The sequence below is a fragment of the Haemorhous mexicanus genome, chromosome 21 (genome assembly GCF_027477595.1).
Source record: "Haemorhous mexicanus isolate bHaeMex1 chromosome 21, bHaeMex1.pri, whole genome shotgun sequence".
Classification (NCBI taxonomy): domain Eukaryota; kingdom Metazoa; phylum Chordata; class Aves; order Passeriformes; family Fringillidae; genus Haemorhous; species Haemorhous mexicanus.
This window is the reverse complement of record NC_082361.1, coordinates 3,696,166-3,723,810: the sequence shown is the minus strand read 5'-3', so window position 1 is coordinate 3,723,810 and position 27,645 is coordinate 3,696,166. Positions and strand designations below refer to the sequence as shown.

Here is a 27,645-nt window from a genome sequence, read left to right as displayed (position 1 = left end):
GGAGCCACTGCGGCGGCTCCTCCTCGCTGGAAGCCCCGGCGCTTTTGGCTGCCCTTTGAAGTCGGAGAGGGAGAAGGAGGGAGGGAGCGTCTGGGGCCGCCGCTGCTCCGCTCCGCGCCGCCGCCGCCGCCGCTCCCGCCCGGCCCCGGAGCATCGTCCTGCCCGGCCCCGCCGCCGCCAGGTACGGCTCGTCCCGTCCTGTCCCGTCCTGTCCTGTCCCATCCCGTCCTGTCCCATCCTGTCCCGTCCGTCCCATCCCTCGCCCGCTGCCCGCTCCGCGGAGATGGAGCCCCGCATCCCGGCTCCGCATCCCCGCCCCGCATCGCCCTCCCGCCGCCCGCGCGGGGCTGCCCCGCTACCGGCTCCGCGATGCTGCTCCGCGACATCCCTCCCCCCTTTCTTAATTTTCCCTTCATTTAAGCACGCAGCCCCGCAGCCTGTAGGATAAACTCCGAGCGCGCTCTGGTATTGGCTTGGAGTCAGGAGTGTCTGGGAGCCTTAATGAGAACCAAGTGTAAGGCAAGGCTCAGCCACCTGTCCTCGGGATCCCCGGCCAAGCGCTCTGGGCTCCCATTAATCAATGGATCTGCCTCTTGGAAAGTCTCTTTAGCATGCTGCACCTCTCCCCCAGGGCGATTGCAGAGCGGATTTGGGCACCTGGAAACCCTCTGGTAATTTTTCTAAGCCAGACAGCAAAGCGGGGCTGGTGTTGCCGGCAATTCCGCGATTTCAAAACCGCTACAAAAACCTTTGCAAGGAGGAAAAAAAACCAAACAAAAATGAGTAGGAAAGAAGCTCTTTATATTGCAGGTCTGCAGTCCTGCCCTCTCTCCCCAGGAGCAGCACCTCTCCCACCCCCCTGCTTCCCAAAGATACTGCCTAACTGCTTTTCAAGGGAAATTAGCTTAGGGGAGGATTTTTTTTTTTCTTTTTCCTCACAGACATGAGCTGCTTTGATTGCCTGGAAGCATGATTTCCTGAAACCTGCTCCTTTCTGGCTCTTGCAGGGAGGTTCACAATAAAACGTATTGTGGTTTGGAGCTGGGTTTTATTTAAGAAAATGCCATTCTGGGTTATTCTCTTTCATGAGGCAGATGGAGAAAGAGATGAAAGGCTGACACTTGGGATAGTTCATTTCTGCTCTTTAATTGTGGGTCGTGTCTTTTCTATAAGAAAAGGCATCTTCCCTGGGAACCGAGGGGAATTGGAGTGGAATAAATGAAAAAAGGAGGAATAATACCGGTTAATTGCATTTTTTTTTGTTGTTGTTTTTGAAGCTTTTCATCTCATTCTTCCAGGAGTAGTCCTGTAAATGGGGATATTTAAATGCCCTGCTTTTATAGATCCAGGAACACTTCTGGCTACTCACTGTGCTTCGGTGTGAGCCAGGCTCTATTCCAAGGCAGCCTTGGAGCAGTGTCAGGCACAGCCACTGGAAACCAGTGCAAAGTTGTGGTTTGACAGATAAAAACCGAGCTGGGAAGCAAACCTTTACCATGTTCATGCTGCTATTAATTAAATGAAACTTCAGGCTCAGGTCCCTGCAGTCCCTGCTGGTCGGTGTCACCGAGCTGAGCAGGAATGCTGGAGCAGAGCTCTGGAACCCAGGCAAAGCAGGTCCTGCTGCTGGGCATGGGGCTGGGTGGGAGCTGTGCTTAGTGCAGTGCTTGGTTGCTTTCTAGGATGAAGATATCCAAGTGGAGGTGGAGCAGCATCTCCATCAGTGCTCAGTTGCAGCTGAAAGGCACCCTGGCCCTTCTTCTCGTGGGCAACGTTGTCTTTGTCATAGCTCAGGTAAGGCTGTCAGGTTTTTGGGGGCTCTCTGGGATTTAAAATGCTCTGGTGTCTGGGATGGGAACCCCCTGGGCTGGCAGAGCTTCTCTGTGCATGCACCAGGTCTCCAAAAATTGTGAGGGCTTCTGACTTGCCTTCACTCTTTAGTCTGGGCTTAACCTAAGTTGTGCCTACCATGGCTAAGAGCATTCACAGAGCATTTCAGGGACTCTGAAGGGCCGTGCCCTGCTCTTGGGTGAGCATCACTCCTTGCTCCCTGCACTGGCTGAGCTTTCATTTACTTTCCATGAAATATTTGCAGTTCCTCTGCCCTCTGATGCACGGTCACAACAGGGGTAGGAGTTGGGGGTGTCAGGGACACTCCTGAAGTGACAAACCTGTGCTTGCAGAGAGAGGACACAGGCTCCTGCACCCTGCTGGCACCCCCTGGCACCCACTGACCTGCTCTGCTGCTGCAGAGGGGTTTTGCAAGGGTTTGTTGAAGCTTCCAGTGGAGCTTCCAGCTGCAGCTGACTCTGCAGCTCCCTGAATTCTCTGTGGAGCAAGAGTCAGAGAGCACCAAGAGTCTCACAGAGTTTAGGGCTGTTTGGGAGCTCGGTTTTGCCAACTGAGTGAAACAATGAGAATTTCCTTTCCTGAGGAATCCCAAATATTGCCACTTCATTCCAATTTTGTAATGAAAACACAATTGCAAGAATGCAGGGATGGAAACCTCAGGCTTGACCTCAACTGGAGAAGGCAATGCCTGGGTCGAGTGGGGCAGGCTGGGAGGGGAGGGCTGCCCTCAGTGTCCCCACACCGGCTCTGAGGTTTGGATGTGACTCCTGCTTCTCCTTCTTCCCCTGTGCTCCCAGCAGGACCTGACACAGACGTCCAACAGCCTGGAGGAGGGGTCAGATGTCACTGCTTACTGGTGGGGAGAGTGGACCAAGTGGACAGCGTGCACCAGGACCTGTGGGGGAGGTGTGAAATCCCAGGAGAGGCACTGCCTGAGGCAGAGGTACTGCTCCACGGGCTGGGGAGGGGCTCTGCAGCTGCCTGACCCCAGAGGTCACCACGCAGACAGAAGCACTGATGGAAATGTGTCTGGGCAAACCCTGCTGGAGCAGGAGGGGATTTCCTGAGCTTTGGGCATCCCTGCCAGGAGCAGCAGCTGAGGGATTCCTGTGCTGGCCCTGCAGTTTCTGCAGCAGGGCTTGGTGCAGAGGGGCAGCAGGCACAGAGTGAGCCTGTTCTCCAGGCTTTGGGGCACCTGGAGCAGGGCTGGCTGGGGACCCACTGGTTCCATCTGCTTTGTGCCTGGCTCTGCCCTCTCTGGGCAGCGTGGTTGTCAAAAAACCCTTTGTAAACCTCGTCCCCAGGCCCTCACCCCATGATACCTCCTGGAATAGTTGGTGGTGCAGGAGACCTTTGCTACCTGCTCCAGGAACAGATCTCTGTGTGGCTCTGCTGTGTGGCCACCGACCTTACAGAGAGCAAATATATTTAAACAAGGGAAAATGATCTGTGCCCCCCATCTAACCACCATTTCCTTATTCAGAAGGAAGTCAGTGAGTGGGCTGGCTAATAAAACTTGCACTGGAACATCCAAAAGATACCAGCTCTGCAAAGTCCAAGTAAGGATATCCTTTGTCTTGTTGGGAAAGTCATGTGTGGCATTCCTGGGTTCCTTGCAGAGGGGACACCATTTGTCCTGTAGCTGTCATCCTCCTACCCCTCCAGCCAGCTGGGATTTCCCTTCTTTGGTGCCCACCACCAGTGTCTGGCCTTTGGGCATTTTGCCATAAAAACCAGAGACTGGCTCTGGCAACAATTCCCAGGGGGTTCCTGCAGTGGGGGGAGGAAGAGGAGGAGGAGGAGGAGGATGTGGCCTGGCTGGGGAAGGTGATGGAAACACTCCTTGCAGCTGGTGGTGATGTGCCAGAAACCTTTCCCGCGCTTTGTTTCCGTCAGGATGTTAATGTATCCCATTCTAGGAGTGCCCCGTGAACGGAAGGAGCTTTCGAGAGGAGCAGTGCTCATCATTTAACTCCCACGTGTACAATGGCAGAACCTATCAATGGAAACCTTTATATCCTGGTAACAAGACATTCTTTGTGTGTTTCATAATGCTCAGCCAAATATTTTGATAGTTATGATGCTACAGCCCGCAGGAAGGCTCCTCCTCTGCTGTTTTAAAGTGGTTTTTCAGAGGCACAATCAGCTGTCTCCTGAGTTCAAAGGCTTGTTTGGCAGCTGCAGGGTAGCTTGAAAATTAAATAACAACATGAATTCATGTCTGTAGCCTGTGTTGGTCACAGCTCCCAGGGACCAGAGGCTGCAGGAGGATGTGGGAGCAGGAGATGTGAGGGCTGTGCTGGCAGGGACAGTCAGGCTCACCATGACAAGTGTCCTTTGAGCCAAGGCCATTGCTGGCTGTGCTGTTTCAGTGATATTTGGTCTCTCCCACGCCCTCTGTGTGCTCTGTCAAATGTCACCGAGATGCAGTTGGCCACTTTGGTCATCTGGGGTGACTGCAGAAACAGCTTGGACTCAGAAACTGAGCTTTTATTGAACTTTTAGGCACTGAACTCCCATCAAAATCAGGCATTAAACACAAGCCATGGATGAGCTTTAGAGCTGCTGGGCAGCCAGGACCCTTCTCCTGAGGAGGCTCCTGAGCTCAGGTTCCTCAGATTCACTTGGATACCTAAAAATAGAGATGGGATCAGATCCATCTTTAGATTCATTTGAGTGCCTAAAAATAGAGATGGGATCTCCTGCAAACTTTGTTTTAGGGGTCTCTGTACACACCCAAGAACAATTATCTTCATCAAATCAATTTCCCTGTGTGCCAAGCCCCTGGCTCTCCAGCCTTTGCAGGGTCAGCGAGGTAGAACTTGGTCCATGAGCTATTTCTCCTTGCTGGCTTTTGTCCCTTGAAGGTGACAATTTCCTTAAACACATTTGCTGTTCAAGCTGACTCACCAGAGAGGTTGCAGGAGTTGTTTTTTTGTTTGAGCAGGCGTTCATGTGGCTCCTGGGGGACTTGCAGCAGAATATTTTGACACTGATGCTGCCTTGCTTGGGAGTGCAGGCCAGTGGGTCTCTGATTGCTCAGGAGTTGGTGGAGACAAACACTTGGCATGGGGGCTCTGATGCAAATTTGATTTTGTCATCTGCTTCCTGTGGGTATTATAAAATGTGGGATTACTTTGCTGGTGGGTGCTGCCAGCCAGTTGTTGCCTGCAGAAAGCAAAGGGTGAATTAAGTCCATCCTGGGTGAATGTTTATGGAGAAATTATAGATCATAAAATGCTCTGGGCTGCTATGGTTTTGCATATAGTCTTGCACATGTATTTCCAGCAATATTTGTGTAAATTTGACTCAAGTGTCAAGTGTTGCTAAGTGCACATGCATGTTTTTGTGTAATGTACTTGCACAAAGCAGTGCTGCTGCCTCAGTGCTGCCTGCCTGGGCTGGTGCTGGTGATGCCCCTGGCATCCCTGGGGCATCTCTTCCAGCAAAGGCTGTCACACTGTCCAAGTGCCATCTCCTGCCTATCCTGAAACACAAGAGATGGCCACTTCTGAACTCTCACTGCTCTGCAGTTGTGCTCCTGTTGTTTAGCTTGGCAGAGATTCGCTGGCTTGGGTAGGATGAAAGTTGTGGTGTTTCTGCTGTTTTTGAATCTCTCTTTATATCCTTTCCCCTTAGATGACTATGTTCACATTTCTAGCAAGCCCTGTGACCTTCATTGCACCACTGTGGACGGTCAGAGACAGTTAATGGTTCAGGCCAGGGATGGAACATCCTGCAAATACACGGATTTCCGAGGGGTTTGCGTGTCTGGAAAATGTGAGGTTGTTAAACATTATAGCAAAAATCTCGTTCGTAGCATTCAGAGAATCTCAGTGGGTGCGATTTGCCTGACCCTCAGTGCTCTGTCTGTGCATTTTTTAGCCCATTGGCTGTGATGGCATTCTCTTTTCCACCCACACCTTGGATAAATGTGGAGTTTGCCAAGGAGATGGGAGCAGCTGCACCCACGTAACCGGCAGTTACCGGAAAGGAAATTCTCATCTTGGTAAGGCTTTGGGGACTGAGGGCTTGAGTTGAGAGGGCTGGGTTTAAAATGGACTCTTTTTTATTTTGGTAAATTGCTTTCAGATCTTACCAACTGCCCAATTTAAGTTTTTCCCATGTGTTTTATGTGTGTTAATGCCGCTTGTTTGGGCAGAGAAAACCTTCTTTAAAAAAAATCAAAACAAACCAAGAAATTTGAGTGGTGTTTGTCAGAAACCAGAGGTCTCTGATGATGAGTGGTGCAAAAGGGTTATGCAAGAGGCTGGTATCTATTTTAGTCTGTTTTAGTCATTTAGCCAAAAACAGGACACTCATGACCCAGGAAGACTAGAAATAAACGACTTGTAATAACAGGAAGCAACAGTATCTTGAAAGACCAGGATTTCAAAAATCAGTGTGATGTAAAGCAGCCGAACCTACACGTCCTAAATATAACAATCTAATTCAGGAATTATGATTAATGCTCTCTGAGATGGAGCAAACTGCAGGAACTTCAGTGCTGTGGGAAGACTTGTCCTGTCCCATCCCTTGCCTGGTGCTAGGCAAAGGGGAGCCAGAGGAGGAACCAGCTCCCATCTCCTGCTGGGGTTTTTGGAATGCTGGCTAACACAGGGATCAATACTGAACCACACAACAGCTTCTCTAGCTAATAAAATCATCTGCAGATGTATTTTCTTACACCAGTTTAGATAAACATGATATTTGTGCATGTAAGAACTGGATCCTTTCCCCCCTTGGATGTGTTTTTCCTCCATAAACCAGGACACAATTCCCACATTTTTCTTTCCCATCACCAATAAGTTCCTGTTTGCAGCCTGAAACACGAAGGGCTGGGGCTTTGAAATCCATAGCTCATTAAAAACGTGGGTCCAGGCCAGGGTGTTGGCTAGCTTGCAGCTCTGCCTGAGGAGGGGTTGGTTCAGATCACTGGTTACAAAGATCCTCTGGTTAATCCGTAGGCTATTCCCTGGTCACGCACATTCCCGCCGGAGCGAGGGATATCCAGATAGTGGAACGGAAAAAGTCTGCAGATGTTCTGGGTGTGTATAACCTCTTGGTACTTCCCTAGGATGCATGCCTATGCTGGCTAATGCTTTTTCCAATGCAGAGCTGGATGTAGTTTTGTCGTAGAATCACAGAATATCCTGAGTTGGAGGGGACCCACAGGGATCAGCGAGTGTGTTTGCTGCAGACATGAGTTAAATCCGTAGGCAATGCAAATCCATCCGTGTTGTCCAAGCCAGGGTGTTGCTCCTCTCTGCAGCCCGAGCACCTGGGCTTGTGTTTGTCCACACTTTGATTGCTTTAAAGCAGAAAATGTTGGTGAATATTATTTTAGCAGGGTGTGACAGAGGCCCTGGTGCTGGATCACAGATGGCCAAGTGACTTCACCTCTCTGGTGATCCCTTCAACCTTCCCCTGCCTGGGGAATGTGCAATGACTACAGCACCATGAGGATGTGACCTACATGTGGCCTTGCTGAAGTGTTGGTGACCGCCCATCTCACGGGGGAGGTGACAGAGCTGCTCAGGAGCAGTGTGGAAAAATCCAGACTTGCCAAAGAGAAGCACATTTGCTGCCTCAGAGGCCCGTGGCCTCTGGAAGGTGGCTGTCACTTCTCTGGAAGTGTTCAAGGCCAGGCTGGATGAGATTTTGAGCATCTTGGTCGAGGTGTCCTGGCCCATGGCAGGATGAGATGGGCTCCAAGACCACTTCCAGTGCAAATCTAGGAGGATTCTATGGATGAAAAAGGCTTGATGAGGTTGTCAGTTCCTGGGCTGGCTCAGGGGGCATCAGTGGCATCCTGGGCCACTGCTAGCTCAGGGGACATCAGCTCCAAGGAGGCAGCTCCTGCCCTTGCCCACCTGCCAGTGCTCTCTGCAGAGCTGGGACTGTTCAGTGTTCCTGCTGGGCTGGTGCCAAGGGGGAGGCAGGAGCTAGGGGCAAGTGTCAGCCACATTCCCAGGGTTTTGCAAAGTGGAGGGACACGTGGCCCAGAACTCTGGGCACGTCCTCACATGGTGAGTGCTGCAAACAGGTGACCAATGCATTGCCATGTAGGAGAATCTCTTTTTTTTATTGCTGTGGCACTGATTTTACTCCCTGAACACACCAGGGGGTGCATCCAGAGCTTTGCACATGACAGCACTGACTGTTCTCTCTCCTTTGAAGCTGTGGCTGATGAAGCTGGGTACTATTTCTTCAATGGGAACTATAAAGTGGACAGCCCAAAGAACTTCAACATTGCAGGCACGGTGTTCAAGTACCGCCGGCCCATGGACGTGTACGAGACTGGCATCGAGTACATTGTTGCCCAGGGACCCACAAATCAAGGGCTGAACATAATGGTGAGCTGTGACTTCTCTTCTCATGGTGGGGAAGAGAAAATCCACCTTGGATTGAGGAAGGGGTGAGCTTGGGAGCAGAGTCCTGCCATGGTTTCACACGAGGAGAGGATGGGAGCAGTGACTCTGGCCAGTTCCTTACCCAACCCTATTTTATTTGTGTCATTTATTTGCTCATGGATTCAGGGCTGTCAGTGGTGAATGTGGGCTTGGTAACTCCTCTCTGCAGGAACAAGATGCCTCAGGCACTGTGAGGGGATTTCTCCTCTGCTCCTTGGCATTTTTATCCAAGTTACCTGGCAGGAAAAGCAAAAATAAGAAACTGGGCCAGAGAGCTTAGACAAGTGCATAAACCTTAAACCCCAATTCTCTCTCTCAAGCAAACCATGTAAAACCAGGTATTTGGAGAAAAGTCCCTTAATTTTCTTCTGGGCAGCCAGCCAGAGCCCAACTCCTGACATCTTCCATGTAGCCCCAGGCTCCTCTGGAAGGGGAAGGAATGGTTGCTCGGGTGCTTAAAAAGCATTAGACCTCTATGAGGCTGTCTCACTGGGAGTCCCCAGCCCCAGTGGGGTGTAGGAGCTGCAGGGGAGGGTGTGCCCCTCATAAAGCCACAAAAAGTGGCTTTGCAAGTGGTGGTCTTGTGAAGTGGCTGCCCCAAGCCTCTGGTCACTCAGTGGCCAAGGAGGAAGTGTGACCTGTGGCTCCTGAGCTGGGGTTAATCCCCATGGCAGCACTGCCAAACAACCCTTAGAAAATGGTGCAGGGCTCCAGCAGGAAGAAGCTGGCACTGTGAAGGAAAACAGACTGGAAACAGCAAAATAGATGCTCCCCAAGTGTCAGGTCCAACATGAATCCCATGCTTTGCCTGCCACAAATTCCCTGCACCCACGAATAACTTGATTTCTTTGCTAGGTCTGGAATCAAAATGGCAAGAACCCATCCATCACGTTTGAATACACTCTGCTGAGGAAGCCACACTCCAAGAACCTGCAGCCCATCTACTACACCTTCTCTGAGTCGGAGAGCGAGGAGAGCCGCGAGTTCGACGGGGACGTGCCACTGGGCTTTATCCAGCACAATGCAACCTATTTTGGGAAAATCTCCAGGGAAAGGATAGACTTGGAGAACCAGGTGTTTGGAAGGCAGGACACGGAGGAAGATTTAAACTTGAGCAAAGGTCAGGAAACCAATGAGGTCTATGAAAGAGCAGAAACAATTGACTGTGAGCCAAAACTGAAGGGCAAACAACCCCAAGGTAAGGAGGAGACTTGGGCCTCACCGTTCTGCTTCTCAGAGCTCTTGTTGAGAAATGCTCTGTTTCTACCTCTGGTGGTTCTGCTGGTTTGTGTTTTGGAAACCTCGGAAAGTTCTTTAAAACATCTCTGCTCACAAATCCTCTTTGCCCTTCAGATTCTGGTTTCTGGTGGGGGCGTGTGGGGGGGGGACACCGGGTGAGATCTCCCCGCTGGTGCCCTGCTGTGCTTTGCCTCATGCCAAGGACAGGAGGGAGCCCTGGGTGCACAAAACTCCCCATCACAACACCTCCCATCACCTCCCGCCCCTCCAAAGCCCCCATTTGAGTCCCTTGGGCATCCCACCCCCAAACTGCCTGGAGTGCCTTCCCAGCATGGCTGCATGGGCTGTGGGGCAGGAGAGCACCTTCCTTTCACCTCTGCTATTGCTTCGGGCAGTGCTGGTGGGTGCTGAGCTCCCTTCTGGCCACACCACAGCAGGATAAGCCCCCCCAAAGCTGCACACCCTTAAGAACCCCATGAGACCCCCCCTGCCCTGCCTCTGGCCCCCCGTGTGGCTGCTCAGGCTCCGGCGCGTCCCCGCTGCTCCGGGCTGCTTCTCCCTCCCAGCCTCGATGCATTTTGTGGTTGTCACTGTGGTTTCCCCCCTGTTGGCTCCAATCTAGATTCAAACGTAACCAGGTCTACTTACCAGACAGACCATGACGACAGAGAGCCCGAGGCCAGGCTCAGCTCCAGGGAGTTCCTTCTGGAGAATGCCATCACGGACAAGCTGCTGGGCAAGACCTCGGACTCCAAGGAGCTGCTGCTCAACGTCACCATGAACAGCATCTTCGCCCAGGGAGACCCAACCAACTCGGTGGGGTCACCCCTTGACAGCCTCTACGTGGACTACGAGGACAGCGACGGCCTCGTCACCTACTCGGTGAACAGCACCTTCATGGAGCTGAGCAATGGCAAAGCCACCAACACCTCTGCAGAGACGCCCTTCTCCAACGCCACCGTCACCATGAGCAGCCCTCAGGGGAACAGAACCCACAAAGCAAGGTAGGAGACGTGCCTTTAGTCAATAAATCCACTTTGTTGATGCTCTTGACTTGTAAAAGCCCTGTGCTCAATGCATGGTTTCCACCCCTTTGGAAGTAGGAGGTAAGTGGGGGTGGGATGGTGGAAATGTTCTCTTGGGAGTTATCCTGCAAGGAAGGGCCAGAGGTTTGGGAGCAGGAAGTCAGGAGAGTGTTTAAGCAAGAGGAAATCTTGATGTTCCCCTTGGTGGGCATGCTGAAGTCCATGCTGAGGTTTGTCAGCTGGGGCCTTGCTCTCTGCTGGCACAGCTTCTTGTCAGAGCCACAGCCATGAAGAAGCCTCTTCCTTTTGCCTTCTCTTGACGTCCTGCTCCCATCCCCCAGCCCCTTCCTCCGAGTTCTGATGCAGCAGAAGTTGGTCCTGGCCCCTTTTCACCCACCCTGTCGAGTGCCACCCACGATCCTCCTCACTTGGGATGGCAGGAATATGCTTCCAGCAGCTCCCAGGTGTGGCCCTGCCACCAGGAGCTCCACTGCAGGTCCAGGAAAAGCCTGGATTTGTTGCCTCAGCAGCTGCAGAAGCAGCCTGGACAGGAATATCCAAAGCTCATTGGTTGATACTGGGACCAGCACCTCAGGACTCCTTTAGATGGCTGGTTTGAGTGGAAGTGGGGAGGTAAAGAAAGGCCTGGTGCAGCTTTAGCAGCAGGTTTTGCTCTGGGGAAGGGTGGAAGGAAGCCTTGGGGTAGGTGCTGATCCCCAAGCCTGTATCTATCAGCTTTTGAGATAGCCCAGGGCTCTCTGGGGAGCAGCCTTGATTCCCAGCCCAGAACTCACTCCCAGTGTGGCCACATGGGGACTGAGATGGGGCCAGTGCTCACAGCAGCAATTAGCCCTCCAATTAGCCCTCCCTCCTGGTCAGCCACCCACCAGAGCACTCCCTGGACAGCTTGAGCTGGCACTGGGACTTTGGGAGTATACAGGTCCCAGACCAGGTGTGGATTTGGGTCCCACTGTGCATCCCCCAGCCTCCTCCTGGATCTGTAAAAGACAGGATAAGATGCTGAGCTCGAGGAGATGCCAAGCCCTGAGCAGATGCTCCCTCTGGTTAGAGTTAGCTGGATTTACCCACAGCTTCCACTGCCTTATGCTAAAGACACTCGTGCTAAAGAAAATGGCCATGCAGCCAAATGGATCAACAAACTCCCAATGATAAGAACATGAAAACCTTGCCAAGGGCTTGAATCTATCATCTCTCCTCGTGGCTTGGCTTGGGAGTGCTGCCTTCAGCTGCCAAAGCAAGCATTTCATCCTCTCTGACAGCGAGGGCAGAGCCCTCAGCTCCCCTTACCCTGCCCTGCGGCAAGGAAGGGACTGCCCTGCCCCTTGGGGCTCCCCATCACACTCCCCGTGTGCCCTCAGCACCCCAAAACTCTGCCCCAGCAGCTGGGAAATGGGGGCAGTGTTCCCCTACCTCCTGGGAGTACAGGGAGCTTGGCTTTTACAGGACAGTCACAGAACACTGTGGTTCCAGGGCAGCTTTTGGGGTGCTAAAAAGCTCCTTGCACTGTCCTTGGCTGCCCAGCTATTGACAACAGTGATTTAAACCCCTGCAGGAATGTCACCCAGCACTGGCAACTTATTACACCTGTTCTTCCCTTGTTTTTGATCCAGTGTCCCCTCTTCTCTCTCTGGAACAAAATACAAACTTTTCAGATCAAAACATTGATATCCAGACCAGTTTTGCACCAGCCAAAAGGCTGAGAGATGCTCAGGTCCTTTCAGGCTGGGCCTGCAAGAGGAGCCACGAGTTTGCCCCTTTGCTTAGAAACAAAAACCAAAATAAAACACAGAAATGGGAGCCAGGGGCTGTGGATGTTGTTCTGTGGTGGTTTTGTGTGCATTTGTCAGGGTTATTCCTCTGCTGTGGGAACTGTTTTGGGAAAAGGAGCAGCCCAGAACTCAGTTAAGGGAATAGTGCTAATTTTTGGTGCTGTATCTTGCTTGAAAAGCAGATTAAAAGCTCAAGAAACAAATGTGTGACTTTATTATTTAGCTTGTAATCAAGAGAAAAATAGCAAGAAAAGAGAAAATTCCCCCAGTTTTGCTGGACAATGGGCTGCTGTCTGCATTGAGAGGAGAACAAAGTGACAGTTTTGTCTTTGCTGGAAATGAGCTGCCCTGTGCCCAAATATCTGATTCCTCTGGAAAGATCTTGTCCCTGGGACCTTGTCATGCATAGAAGCTCTTTATTTAGGATCACACACACTAAAGGGACACTGTTGAAAGATTTACTGTCCTCAGATGTGGGATAAAGCCTATTTTGAAGATTTTTTAAAGACAGAGGAGTTCTGGTCACAGGATAACTTGGTGTTTACTTTGGTGCCTCAGAGATCAGGGGATAGACTGGAGGATCTGGGTGATATTTCCAGGCAAATTAAAGTACAAAAAGCAGATGTTGACTATGTTTTTAATGACAAGTGTCATTTGTGAGTCCTCTCCTGGCTGGGTGGCAGCTGATGGCACAGGGCAGGGATGAGGAGCTGGTGTGGGTCCCCAGGCAGAGCTGCTGTGGCAGATAAAACACTATTTACAATGAGCTGAGGTTGTTATTTTTCCACCAAAAAAAAAAGAAAAAGTCACATTCATTTCAGTTCCATTTCAAGCGCAGGAAGTGACCATCTGCCAAACTGACAGAGGCAAAATCAACAGGGAAAATGAGATTGTTGTTGTTTTTAATCCTTCTGGAGGCTCAGTGCTGGCGGTGGAAGGAGGGTGGGTCGGAAGGGAAACGGCTGGATTCTCAACAGTGTCCCTTGAAAGGTTGATTTGATAGGCTGGACCTCAACTTTTTCTTACAAACAACTAAATAAGGCAATTTCAGAGCTTCTGCTGCCTAGAAATCATACAAGCTGCATATCCTGCCAGGCCAGAGACAACTGGATGTGAGGATACAACCTTGTACACTATTCCAGTGTAGCTGTTCCAAGGGTTTGGACAAAGGTATGAGAACAGAACCGAAGCCTTTTGTTGTAAAGGTGCAGTATCCCTGAGGTGTTCCCCCCTCCCAGCACGGGGAGCAGCTGCAATTCTTGCTTGGATAAATGTTTTTTCTCACATCAGGCTGACTCTGTTACTCCTCTCCCCGTGGCATTTTGTGTTTGAGCACAGCTTGGAGCTGAGAGATGCAAATTCCCCACTTGACATCCAGCAAAATAAATCAGACCAAAAACCAGAGTGGCAAAATCAGTGGGCTTTGAGGGGAGAGCTCAGAAACTCCCTGTGCTGGCTTTTGGAGATTGGAGCAGCCAAAATCTCTGCTGCACTGAGCAGCATGAGTGGGTTTGCCCAGCCCTGGAGACACAGGGGAGGAGATACTGCACCTTTAGTCACTGTGTGCCGAGGGCCAGGTGTATTTGAGCAGAAAATGCAAACTTTTGTTAAATTCTGAACTGTTTCTACTTGTGGGTATTTTTATCCCATTCTCTCTATTTCTAGACAGTGGAAGCTCTGCCTCTAACCGGGCTGGGGATTCTACTTGGGGCTCAGGACAGGTATGTTGTGAAACTCAAAAAAATTAAAAATTGATTCAAACAAACGAACCTCCCAAAAAATCAGAACGACCAAACCCAACCAAAGCCAAACCAAGCACATCCCCTCCCAAACCCAAACCCAACCGAACTGCAGCCAGATGTGTGTGTCTGTCCTGGGCTGTCACTGCTTGCCTTGTAAATGCCTTTTTCTTGTTTTGTTTTTTTTTTTTTCCCTTTCTTTTCTTTTTTGTTTTGTTTTGTTTTGTTTGCTTATTGCTAGAAACAGATTGAAGTTAAGAAAGGGCCAAGGTGTGAGTGCTGCTGACATGTACAGGTGGAAGCTTTCCTCCCATGAACCCTGCAGCTCTACATGCACCACAGGTAGTTATAAGAAGCAGCCAAATTCTGCACAACCTGCTGAAATCACCTGGTGTGTGAGTCCATTTTATGTCTGTTAGGGATGGGAAGGAGCTGGGGATGTTTAGGGGATCTCGTGAGCTCTGCTTTAGCACAACCCCAGCTCTGCTGTGCCCGGGTGCAAAGGTGGGGAGAGGAGCTGGGGGCTGAGCATGCAAACCCCACTGAGCTCTCAGGTGTGTTGAGGACCAGGAGGTGCTGCCCCAGCATGTCCATCATTCCTCCAAACACCCTCCCTCTGGGAAGCTCTGAGCACTGCCTTCACTACCCATCACTTTGTGTCCCCCTTGGGGCTCAGCAGGATCCCCAATCCTGTCCTGAGCCTCCTTTTTTTTCCCCTTCCTCATCTTTTTGACAGCTTCAAGAGGTTTGAAAAGCTCAGCTGCTTCCCTGCAGAGAGAAATTTTAAAGATTGTTCAGCTCTGGCAGGAAACACAATAGCATTTGGCTTTTTGATTTTGTTTTGTTTCTCCCACTCCCTCTACCCTGGAGCCTGAGCTCGGCTGCGAGGGTGTAAATCTGGAACAGTGACTGAGATGCCAGGGATATCGAAACTGAGCCTCTATTCTTCAGGCAGAAATTCCCTCTTTTTGCATTAATTCCTCCCTTTTTGTCCTCTGAAAAGCTTCAAGGCACCTGATCTCCTCCCTCAGCCCTTGGTTAGGGGGTCCTGTGGATCCCTTGGGATGAATCAGGCGTGTGGGTTGTGCACTTGTCTGTGCTGCCCCTGAAATTATCCAGAGCCTGCAGTGCTTCTGGAATTAAAAAGGGGGAAAGGAGTGGGAGAGAGGAGTTTACAATCTCAGGGACATCTCAAAAGATCAAATGCAAGGATTTTACATTTTGAGCATTTGCTCTGGTCCAGCAGCCTCGTGCCTGCAGCAGGAGCTTTGTGAGCCATCCCTTTCCCCAGGATCCTGTCATCCACGTGTTCTGGGACATTTTTGACTTCTTTGATCCCCTCTGAACAAATTTCTCCCTTGGCTGAGCCAGCCTGCTCTGCCCTGGTTTGCAGCAAGCCGAGAGAGGTTTAACTCAAATTTCTCCTTCCTCGCTGCCTTTTCTCTCTGACATATCGCAGAGAGGCAAGGCCATGTCAAGAGCTGTAGATCTTTTTTTAGGTTCATGTAAACCATATGTTCCCCAGAGCTGCAATTCTTGTTACCTGTAGCCAGAGCAGCCTCCTGGTCCCCAGCCAGCTCCCAGAATGGCCTTCCCAACATTTACTCTGGCACGGGAGGCTGTGGGGGAAAAGGTCTCGCTCTGACGGCACCGGCTGCTGCTGCCTTGGAGGGGGAGCAGGAGGGGCAGGACCTTCCTTGCCAAATCCCCGGGATCCCTGCCTTGGCCTGGAGCTCTGCATGCACCTGGGGAGCACCTGGTGCAAAGGGAGGGGTGTAATGCCCAGGGAGAGTGGGGGATGGAGTGGGCTGGGGACTGTTTGCTGTCGCCTCCACCCACCATGCTGTCTGCCGAGCAGACTCGTGGCCCTGAGTATTTCCTATAAAAGGGTGTTAGTCATATATTGGTTTTGGTGGCAAGCCCTGGCAGGGGTGGCCATGCCCTCCTCTGAGCTGGCCAAACTCAACCACACTGCTCAGATTGGTGGGGTGGCCACTGTGATATTCCCTGCCAGCAGCACCCATCCCATGGGACAGGAACTCCAACATCCTGCTTTCCACAGGGAGGAAGTTCTGAGAAATGCAGCTAAAACCAGAAAGAAAACAACAACAAAAAGAAAAGAGTTTGGCTGTGCAGCTCACCAAGCACCCTGCTGTGTGTGTGTGTTCTCTCTGAGCCCAGGAGTGATGTCCACATATGCCATGTGTGTTCGCTACGATGGGATCGAGGTGGACGATACCTACTGTGATGCCATGACCCGGCCCGAGCCCATCCATGAGTTCTGTGCTGGGAGAGAGTGCCAGCCAAGGTACTGCCTGCACAGGGAGCTCCTGCAGTCTCTGTGCTGCTTCCTCTGCCCTGGATGTCTTTTTGGGGAGGGTTGGTGTGGGTTTGGGGAGCAGCAGGGATGGCCCACAGCACCCCCATCCCCTCCTCCCTTGATTCCCTCTGGGAGGCAGCAAGAGTTTCCTCCTGAGTGGAGGTGAGAACAGGGCAAAGCAGGAGCCCAGTGACGCCAGGGATGGCTCCTGGAGAGCACTCAGGTGACTGTGAAGGAGGACAGGTAGGACATGGAGCAGAAGATCTCCTGGAAACTCTCATGCTAGGGCTGAGAGCCAGGGCAGGCTGCAGCTGAGGCAAGAAAAATGTGGGGAGGTGAATGGTGCTGCTGCAGGGAATGCACCCACCCTGAGGGCACCACGGGGACTGGAATCTCTGTTTCATTTTTTAAAGCAAGCATTAGGGAGCCTTTTCTGCTTAGATTCTCTCACTAATCTTTCCTGAAGTTGTCCCTTCCTATGGCTGTGCTGTTCCAGCTTCAGGGGCTTGCACTGTGAGGAAGAAGAGCTGCTCTGTGATTCACCAGTGACTTCAGCTGGGGAGAACTGGGAGCTCATGGGGCAGCCACCAGCACTTGGGCAGACAGGAAGATGCTTGGGCTGGCAGGGCTTTTCAAAGAAAAAAATGTTAATTTGGTGTGATCTGGATGGGGAAGTCCTTAGTTTCATTTCCCTTCTGAAGTTACATCACACCTCTAAATGACATCTCCAAATGTGTGACATCTCCCTAGGGCTGCTTGTTGTGCCTGGAGCTCCAGATGAGGCCTGGGGGCAGCTGGAGCTCTCCTGCTTGGAGAACAGCAGCAGTGGGGACCTGGGGGTTGCCCACCTCCAGAGGAGCTGGGAATTCTGATCCATTCTGATTTTCAGCTCGTTCTTTAATTGCTGTAATATTCCTGTACTGTAAAAAACGTGACCTTTTATGTTATTTCCTTGAATTGCAAGCTGCTCCTGTCTTGTCAGGACAGAGGTGGCAGGGGACAGGGAAGGACAGGCAGTGCTTGGAGCAGATCCCAGCTCCTCCAGCCTGTCACTTGTGCTCAGCAGAGTCAGACTGATGGTGGGACATGAATTGTGTCCCACTGGGGCTCTGTGTGACATTACTGTTGGCATCTGCAGGGTGATGGATGCCATGTCCTCCCTGTACTTCAGCTGAGCAGGCAAAAAGGAGAGGTTAAACACCAGCAAAAAGCCTGACAGAGAAATGTGCTGGCAGAGCCCGTGGTGACAAACGCTCACTTGTCACCAAGGCCACTGGGCCAGGCCCTGCTGTGCCACCCTTCCTCCTGACAAGCTGGTTTCAGCTTCAGGCACCAGCTGGGGGCTGTAGGGTGAGCCCAACATATGTTGATGCTTCCCATCCCTTGGGAAAAGCTCTCAGGAGTTGGCAGCCTGGCTGCAGCTCACTCCTCCCTTGATGCTGTTGAGTCAGGGATGGAATGAAAGACTCCAGGCTTCAGAAGGTGAATCAGGAGGCTGATTAATGAAAAGTAATGCAACTTTTATCATGTGACTCGCTGAGGTGAGACTTGGTTGGTCTCAAAGTGAAAACCTCTCACACTCTTGGTGAGCTGTGAACAGCACACTCTGGAGAGCCATATCTATAAACAACGGTTACAGAAAGAGAGAGGAGAATTGTTTCAGTTCTTTTCTCTGAGTTGCCCACAGCTTCTCACAGCTTGCCAGGATTTTCCTGGGACAGCTCTGTCTCTCTCTGCTCAGAGGACATGTGGTTACACACTCCCTGCAGCCAGGGCTTTCCCATGGGCTGCTCCATGGGGTGATGGGCTCTGTTCCCTGCCCAGCCCTGTGGGATTCACATTCTCTGGACCAGAGAGAAGCAGTGAGAGAAGCAGAGAAAAGAATGATACTGCTACAATATAATAAAGTAATTAATTAGTAATTCGGATATCCATGGAGTCCTCCTCATCATTCCCCCCTGCCACGGGGATCGCCTTTCTTCCCCATGCCTTCCCCATGCCTTCCCCATGCCTTCCCCATGCCTTCCCCATGCCTTCCCCATGCCTTCCCCATGCCTTCCCCATGCCTTCCCCATGCCTTCCCCATGCCTTCCCCATGCCTTCCCCATGCCTTCCCCATGCCTTCCCCATGCCTTCCCATGCCTTCCCCATGCCTTCCCCATGCCTTCCCCATGCCTTCCCCATGCCTTCCCATGCCTTCCCATGCTTCTCCATGCTTCTCCATGCTTCTCCATGCTTCTCCATGCTTCTCCATGCTTCTCCATGCTTCTCCATGCTTCTCCATCCTCTCCCATCCTCTCCCATCCTCTCCCATCCTCTCCCATCCTCTCCCATCCTCTCCCATCCTCTCCCATCCTCTCCCATCCTCTCCCATCCTTTCCCATGCCTTCCCATCCTTTCCCATGCCTTCCCATCCTTTCCCATCCTTTCCCATGCCTTTCCCATGCCTTTCCCATGCCTTTCCCATGCCTTTCCCATGCCTTCCCCATGCCTTCCCCATGCCTTCCCCATGCCTTCCCCATGCCTTCCCCATCCTTTCCCATCCTTTCCCATCCTTTCCCATCCTTTCCCATCCTTTCCCATCCTTTCCCATCCTTTCCCATCCTTTCCCATCCTTTCCCATCCTTTCCCATCCTTTCCCATCCTTTCCCATGCCTTCCCATGCCTTCCCATGCCTTCCCATGCCTTCCCATGCCTTCCCATGCTTCTCCATGCTTCTCCATGCTTCTCCATGCTTCTCCATGCTTCTCCATGCTTCTCCATGCTTCTCCATGCTTCTCCATGCTTCTCCATGCTTCTCCATGCTTCTCCATGCTTCTCCATGCTTCTCCATGCTTCTCCATGCTTCTCCATGCTTCTCCATGCTTCTCCATGCTTCTCCATGCTTCTCCATCCTCTCCCATCCTCTCCCATCCTCTCCCATCCTCTCCCATCCTCTCCCATCCTCTCCCATCCTCTCCCATCCTCTCCCATCCTCTCCCATCCTCTCCCATCCTCTCCCATCCTTTCCCATCCTCTCCCATGCCTTCCCATCCTCTCCCATCCTTTCCCATCCCTTCCCATCCTTTCCCATCCTTTCCCATGCCTTCCCCCGCAGGTGGGAGACGAGCAGCTGGAGCGAGTGCTCGCGGACGTGCGGCGAGGGGTTCCAGTTCCGCATCGTGCGCTGCTGGAAGATGATCTCGCCGGGCTTCGACAGCTCCGTCTACAGCGACCTGTGCGAGGCGGCCGACATCGCGCGGCCCGACGAGCGCAAGGTCTGCAAGAACCCGGCCTGCGGGCCCCAGTGGGAGATGTCCGAGTGGTCAGAGGTGAGTCCTGCTGGCCAGGGCAGCGCCTGAGCCCGGGCTTTGCTCCCTTTTCTAATTTATCCTGATGCTTTGTGGTTCCTGATGATCTTTTAGGTCACTGTGTGAGCTAGAACAGAGGTTAGAGAGGGTTAAAGTAAGGATTTGTTAGGAGGTCTCAATGGATCCACCTGGGCTCAGCCAGGGCTGCACCCAAGATGAACCAAAATGGTCACAAAATGCTTGACTGGTCACAGGGTCTCTCACTTTTATAAGCTCTGCCCCATTTGCATGCTGGAGATAATTGTGATGCCTTGTGATTCCTGATGCTCTTTTAGGTCACCACGTGACCTAGAACAGAGGCTAGATGGAGCTAAAGAATAAAGTAGGGATTTATTAAAAGGATCTCCTCAATGGATCCACCTTGGGCAGCACAAGAGCACCCAGCCAGGGTTGCACTCGAGATGAACCAAAATGGTCCATAAATGCTCAACCAGTCATGAGGTCTCTCGCTTTTATCAGCTCTGCTCCATTTGCACCTTGCAGTTCATTGTCCCAGCCCAGCTTTAGCCCAGCCAGTCCCACCCTGCTTGTTTTTCTCTCTCCAGCCCACGGGGTTTGTGCTCCTGGGCTGAGATTTGGATCATTTGTCCTTGGTGCCCAGCTGGAGCAGGAATGGTTTTGTCTCCCTGCTCTGTGCACAGAGCTCACCATCCCCTGATGTGAAGCTCAGACCCACACACTAAAGCAGCACAGAACCTGAAAAATATAAAAGCCAAACCCTGAGGCATCAATCCTGATCCATCCACAGCCATTGGCCTCTCAGGATACACTGCCTGCAGTAATTCATGTGGATCAATGAGCATCATTGATCCCCCTAAAATGAAGGCCTGGCTCCTGTTTAGGATGGGAGGCATTGGTCACTCACAGGTAGGGCAGGAGCCCAGGGCTCAGATCTCCTCATCAGTATTTCCTTGGCAACCTCTTCGAACCCAATGTGCCAGGAAGCTGATCCCAACTCCCACATTAATCACATCCCTATAAACATCCCTTCCTCACCTCCAATCCCTCTGCACCACATGCAGAACAAAACCTGTCCCTAGCTGTGCCTTAGGTCAGTCTCCAAAACCTCTGGGAGATGGTTTGAGGAGGGTTCCAGCTCACTGGTTTCCTTGGGAAAACCTGTGGAGAGGGCTTGTGCCCCTGAATCCCTTTCCAGGCACGGACAGTGCTCCAGCACATCCCTTACAAACACAAACTCCTGGAAACAACCAAACCAGTGCTGCCTCCTCGGGGTGCCTCTTCCCAAATCAAGCACAGACCTGATCTAAGCAGGAGCAGATGAGCTCTGAGCCGAGCTGTCCGTGGGTGCCAACCTGCCCCATGGTTTGCATCACGAGGAATATGACTCTTCCTCCTGGGAAGCTCCCAAAAACTCATCTTAGTCATAATTTAAACATCTCCATTCCCCTGCAAGCTGGTGTGCATCATTTCCCTGGAGCTGACAGAGGGGCTGGTGCATTCCCTGGTGGTGCAGGATGTTTTGACTTTCCCAGCTGGTAGAGAGGAGCTCCCTGAGCACGTGCTGCAGCCTTATTTTGTCCGGCGTAGCAAACTGGAGTGGTTTATTTTACAGAAATGTGTATTCTCCTCCAGCATTTGTCAGGGACAGATTGCTTGAGACAGTGCTGGAGTAGATTGTTCTTAGCCAGCAGCAAAGCTAATCTCCTTTGGATCCCATCAGAGGTGGGGTGCCAAGTTGGCTGGGGAAATAGGCATTAAAAAAAGCACATTTCAGGGCTCTGAGGATTAACATCTCGGCACGGTGTGTCTGGGCCCTGTGCTGTTGACACTTTTCCCTGCTTTACGTTATGCATGGAGCAAATGTAATGTGTATGTGAGACTGTAGTAACTCAAATCCAGTTCTAAATAATGTCACTGGGCTGCACGGTGCCAAATTTATCCACAGCATAAAAATCTCAGTCGTGCAGTCGGGGAGGGAGAAAACACTCTCCAAAGAGGTGGAAAGGAGCTGGCTGTTCCTGGGAAGGGAGATCTCACCCTGTCTCCAAGTGACAGCTAAAGCTGCTCAGCTCTGAGCTGACCCTCCTGGAGCCTTTTCCCCCCTCTGGCATCACCTGTTGGAGAGCACACCACCTGGGCAGGACGCAGCTGAACTTTTGAGGGGGTTTGGGCGAGTCATTTGTGCATTTCCAGCGCGTGCTTTTAGACTTTTATGTTAAAATAAGGGGGAAAACCCCAACCCCGAGCCCGCAGCTGCCGTGGTGCCGGCAGCCCCGGTGATGTCGCTGTCCCCTCCGGCAGTGCCCGGCGCGCTGCGGGGAGCGGAGCGTGGTGACAAGGGACATCCGCTGCTCGGAGGAGGAGAAGCTCTGCGATGCCAGCGCCCGGCCCCTGGCCGAGAAGAACTGCACGGGGCCACCGTGTGACCGGCAGTGGACAGTGTCCGACTGGGGACCGGTGAGACCCCGCCGTGGCCGCCTGAGTGGCCGTCGTGTCCCTCCGCAGGCTGGCTCGTCCCTGCTGCTCCTGGGGGTTTTGGGTTGGGCTCATCAAACAAACCCGCCCTTGGGTCCCAACAAACCCCCAGGCAGCCTGTGCTGGGAGCTGCCCTCAAATAATTCTGCTGCTTTGGCTCTCTCGGGTCTCCTCTGCCAGCACTGCCACCCTGAGCCAGCCTGGCTCGGGCACTGGGGGTGTTCCAGCATCCCAGTGGATCCTGTTCCTTCCCCTGGGATCCTGCCTTGGGGGGGATGTGGTACAGCAGGGGTTAAACCCGGAGAGACCTGGCTGAGGGCCTTGGTGGGTGTCAAAATCCTCTTGTCTGTCTGCTGCACAGCATTCCTTGGCAATGCTGATGCTCCATGCCCAGAAATTGAACCATCTAACTTTTCCCCCTTTTTTTATTCTCTGTTTTTCCCCCTTTCTCTTTTCCCTTTCTCCCCTTTACCTTTTCTCGTTCCTCCTTTCCTCCCTTTCCTTATTTTTCTTTCCTCCTTATTTTCTACTCTTTTTTCCTCTCTCTTTCTTTATTTCCTCCCCCCCCTGGCTTTTTCCCTTCCTGCACAATTCTGCTCCGGAGACCCCCTCCATCCCAAGCTATTTTTACCCAGGTTTTGATACATTCACATCAGCTAAAAATAAGTCGTTTCCATGGCAGCAGCAGTGCTAGGAAACACCGAGAGTCTCTGCAAGAGCAGCCACGGAAGCACGGGGAGCCCTGGCTGCTCCGGGCACTGGGGGCTGGATTTTTGCAGCCACTTCCTTGGTCCCCTTTGCCTTGGCCTCTTCGGGAGTCACCCTGCTCGTGGTGCTTCCCCTTTTGCCTGCCCTGAGAGATGCTGGGTGGCACAGGTTGCCCGGAGAAATTGTGGACGTCCCATCCATCCCTGGAAGCGTCCAAGAATAAACTTATCCTTTCCCAAACCCCTGGACAGGGTTTGGAAAAACCTGGGGTAGCAGAAGGTGTCCCTGCCCATGGCAGGGAGTTGTAACCAGAGGATTTTTAATGTCTCTCCCACCCCAAACCAGTCTGGGATTCCGTGGCGATGGAATCTCTGTCGGAGGATCCGCTGAGCATCCCCGTGGCTGTTTAAAGCCCCAAAAACCCCTGTGAAATCTGGGGCAGGCGGGTGTGGGGGCTCTGTCCCTGCTGTGGGGGCTCTGTCCCTGCTGTGGGGGCTCTGTCCCTGCTGTGGGCCGGGCTGGGGGGGATCCCTGGCGCTGAGTGCCCGCTCTGGTTGCAGTGCAGCGGCGGCTGCGGGCAGGGCAGGATGATCCGGCACGTGTACTGCAAAACCAGCGACGGGCGCGTGGTGCCCGAGTCCCAGTGCAACCTGGACACCAAACCCCTGGCCATCCACCCCTGCGGGGACAAGAACTGCCCCTCACACTGGCTGGCACAGGACTGGGAGCGGGTAAGTGCAGATCCTGTGCTTTGGGGTGCCCTAGAGAGGGTGGGATGGGGTGTGCAGCCCTCAGGGGGCTCCTGTGCTTTGGGGTGCCCTAGAAGGCTGAGGATGGAGTGTGCAGCTCTCAGGTGTGCTTTGGGGTGCCCTAGAGGGCTCAGGATGGGGTTACAGCTCTCAGGTGTGCTTTGGGGTGCCCTAGAGGGCTCAGGATGGGGTTACAGCTCTCAGGTGTGCTTTGGGGTGCCCTAGAGGGCTCAGGATGGGGTTACAGCTCTCAGGTGTGCTTTGGGGTGCCCTAGAGGGCTCAGGATGGGGTTACAGCTCTCAGGTGTGCTTTGGGGTGCCCTAGAGGGCTCAGGATGGGGTAACAGCTCTCAGGTGTGCTTTGGGGTGCCCTAGAGGGCTCAGGATGGAGTGTGCAGCTCTCAGGTGTGCTTTGGGGTGCCCTAGAGGGCTCAGGATGGGGTAACAGCTCTCAGGTGTGCTCTGGGGTGCCCTAGAGGGCTCAGGATGGGGTAACAGCTCTCAGGTGTGCTTTGGGGTGCCCTAGAGGGCTCAGGATGGGGTGTGCAGCTCTCAGGTGTGCTCTGGGGTGCCCTAGAGGGCTCAGGATGGGGTGTGCAGCTCTCAGGAGGTCCTGCTCATGACCCCACAGTGCAACACGACGTGTGGCCGGGGTGTGAAGAAGAGGATCGTGCTCTGCCTGGAGATTGTCAATGGCAAGATCAAGACCCGCAGCCCCTCTGACTGTGACGTGGCCAAGAAGCCCGTGGAGGAGAGCACGTGCTTCGAGAGGCCCTGCTTCAAGTGGTACACCACCCCCTGGTCTGAGGTGAGCTGGAGGGGGCCCAGGGCTGTGCTGCCCCATCCCTTTGCACCGAGGGTCCCTCTGCCTGCAGAACCCCCAGGAGGTGGGTGAGTCCCTGCAGGACGTGGTCCCTGAGGGAACACCCTGAGTGGTTTTGCTGCATGGTGCAGCTGGGGCTGTCTGTGCTCAGGGAGAGCAGGATTGAGAGGGGCTGTTTGGGACCAGCTGTAGCTTTATTTTTTTTCTTTATTTTTTGCCTAGGAGTGTGGCTGGGGGTGTGCATGGAGCCCACAGGGTGGCTGCCCCATGGATGCAGAATTTGGGGGTGCTCCATCACCCTGCACAACCCAACAGGCAGCCAGGGTTCAGTGGCCAAGGGTCCAAGCCATGGGCTTCCTCCAAGCCCTCCTGGATGCAGCCTCCCTGATGTGAGCTCCAGGAGCTCATTTTTAGTCTTGCAAACCCTATAATTAGCCAAAGCAGCCCTGCTGTAATCCCAGCCCCATGAGGCATCCAAAGGGCAGCAGGCAGTGAGTGCTGGGCCAGCAGTGGCTCCACACCCCCCCAGGGATGCACAGAGACCCCACAACCCCACTCCTGGTGCTCTGGGGGGTTCCAAGGCCACCCATGTCCTGCAGAGCATCACCTGGACTGGGCCACCTCATTTGTGGTCCCCTGTGAAGGGCAGCAGCAGCAGGGAGGATGTCAGAGCCAGGGGATGGGATCACATCCACCTACCCTGGGCGGAGGCTGATGGTGCCGGCAGCAAAGACAGAGCGAGGGGACAGCGGCGTGGCACGGGGATGTGACATTCTCCTCCTGCCCTACCATCTCCAGTGAGCAGGCTGTGACTCAGAACAGTCCCCTGGCATGGCAGGGTCTTGCCTCACCCTTTCTCTCTGTCCCCCAGTGCACAAAAACCTGCGGGATTGGTGTGAGGATGCGGGATGTGAAGTGCTACCAGGGCAAGGACATCGTGCGGGGCTGCGACCCGCTGGTGAAGCCGGTGGGCAAACAGACCTGTGACCTGCAGCCCTGCCCCACAGAGCCCCCAGGTGAGCCCCACAGCCTTGGTTTTCCATGGATCCCTCCAGCAGCACTGCCCCTTTTGGATAATCATCCCAGGGAGGACGCCAGGGACTGCTCTCCCTCTGTGCCCAAGTGATGCACAGGCTCCTTCTGGAGATAAATTAAGAGGAGAGCTCAGGAGAATCGTGCTCTGACCTGAAGATAAAAGGGGCCCTTGGAGAGCTGATTTGGGTGCTGCTTCTGTAAGATTCCAGCTAGAGCTGAGGAAGTTCTGTCTGTGCCATTATTTTAATGATTTTTGGTCTTGGGGTGTCCTGTGGGATTTGTAAGTATCTCGTTATCTGGCTCAGAGTCCCTGTGATCTTTAGCAAACACACAGTTCTAATCCTTTAATAGGATTTGGGAATAAGGACAGTGTGGGAGAAAAGCATGAAAATGGGTGACAGATTTGGGGCCAGCTCCTGGCTCAGCTCTGGGTGCTCTCAGCTGCCCACTCCCTTGGGATCCATGGAGCTTGGGAGTTGCTTCTTGGCCACCTTGCCCTGGGAACAACTTGGTTTCATGCATCCTATGGATTTGAAGCAAAATATATATATATAAAAGTATAAATTCTATGGGTTTGAAGCAAAATATTGCACTGAAGGAGCTGGGAGAGTGCTGAAGCAGCCTCATCCCTTTCTCCAGCATCTCACTTCCCCCTCACTCTGGATGTGGCACTGCTGGATTTCCATTCCCTTTCTCAAATAGCCTCCTTGGGATAGAAATTGAGAATCCCTACCAGTTGTCCCCTTGGCTTGGGGACAGCTCAGTGCCTTGGTGGCTGCAGCAGTCCCTGGGCAGCTCTGTTTCCCATTGAGCTTCAGGGGCCAAGTGAGACTGGCCAAGCCTGGCCAGGTGTGAAGGAACAGATCAGCCTGCTCGTGCCTTTGCCCAGGGTGACAATGACATTTCTGGGGAAGCTCCCTGGTGCTTTCCAGGGGATGGCAGGGAGGTGGCAGCCACAGCTGGGCTGATGTTGTTGCTCATCCCGTGGTGTGTAGAGCTGTGTAGGGTGGGAAATGACCTCATGAGCTCCCAATTGTTTATTTTCTTTTTCTTTTCCATGCCTTCAGACATGGTGCCCTGGGAGACAGGGTGCCTGCCTGCTCCCACCTGCCAGCAGCCACGAGACAGTGGCACTAAAACTGGCACAAATAAAGCTCCAGCAACATTTTAGCTTGGGCTGGGAACAGCAGGAGAGACATAAAATAAGGGAGAAATCCACCCTCCAAGTGCTTTAACACAGGTTAAACCAAAAACCAACCACCCCAGCCCCAAATTACTTCAGCACCCGAGGAAAAGCCACTGTATCTGTCAGGGATTTAACCTGCTGCCAAAGCAAACAAACCTGTGTCATATTTCCAGGCACTTCATGTCCTGCTGAAGTGTATTTTCTCTCCCTGCAGATGACAGCTGCCAGGACCAGGCAGGAACCAACTGTGCCTTGGCCATCAAGGTGAACCTGTGCAGCCACTGGTACTACAGCAAAGCCTGCTGCCGCTCCTGCCGTGCCCCCCACTCCTAGGGCAGAGCTGCCTGAGCCAGGGCTCCTCCCTCCCCCTGCCCTCCCACCCCAAACACTGCTGACAAGGATGCTTTTGGCCTGGTTGGTGTGTCCCCACTGAGGCAGAACTCCTCTCCTGGCCGCTGGACGTTGGGAGCCCCCCGGGGTCAGAGCTGTACAGAAATCTTGTATATTTGATTCCCCCCCTGAAATCCAGCTACACCCAAGGTCCTGTCCTGTTCCTTCCCTCAGTGCAAGGTTGGGGTTGGTGAGGGGAAGGTGTGAGCTCTGGGAAGTGCAAGTTTCCCTTGACAAAATGGGCTTGGTGCCTCTCTCCTGATTTATCCCGAGGCTCTCGTTAGCTGAATTAACCTGGTGGGAAGCTGATCCTTGTTTGTTAAATAAACTCCAGCCCTTTTTTGTAATATGTAGGTGTATACTTTTTCAGAGAATTTTATCTTATAATCAAATGTTAGTTTCATAGTCCTTACAACCCCACCCTGATGCTGACATATTGTATATAATATGGAAACATAACTGCACTTTATATCACAAAAAAGACGTGCTCTTTTTTAATATATTTGTTTACAGACAGTGAACTTTATCCATATAATCCCTAATTTGTACTCATATGTATATTTTAATAAAGTTGTCATATTTATGGTGGTA

General features: G+C 52.6%; 1 protein-coding gene across 6 annotated transcripts; it reads left to right on the top strand.

The window, feature by feature from the left end:
* The first annotated feature begins 21 nt into the window (after window positions 1-21).
* On the top strand, window positions 22-27,645 carry ADAMTSL2 (ADAMTS like 2). Of its 6 annotated transcripts, none has more exons than XM_059865199.1 (19): window positions 25-181; window positions 1,683-1,794; window positions 2,652-2,794; window positions 3,335-3,410; window positions 3,771-3,873; window positions 5,491-5,636; window positions 5,737-5,860; window positions 6,819-6,899; window positions 8,032-8,207; window positions 9,120-9,384; window positions 10,159-10,507; window positions 14,299-14,399; window positions 16,239-16,365; window positions 19,475-19,688; window positions 21,990-22,145; window positions 23,432-23,602; window positions 24,252-24,428; window positions 25,315-25,459; window positions 26,879-27,645. In XM_059865199.1, the coding sequence occupies exons 2-19, from the start codon at window positions 1,684-1,686 to the stop codon at window positions 26,995-26,997; spliced, it is 2,784 nt and encodes a 927-aa protein (XP_059721182.1). In that variant the 5' UTR covers window positions 25-181; window position 1,683; the 3' UTR covers window positions 26,998-27,645. The 6 variants fall into 6 exon arrangements, 5 of the variants coding, with proteins under 5 accessions (XP_059721182.1, XP_059721181.1, XP_059721180.1 ...); XM_059865198.1 differs by having other exon boundaries at window positions 10,126-10,507; XM_059865197.1 differs by having other exon boundaries at window positions 9,120-9,462; window positions 10,126-10,507; window positions 14,305-14,399.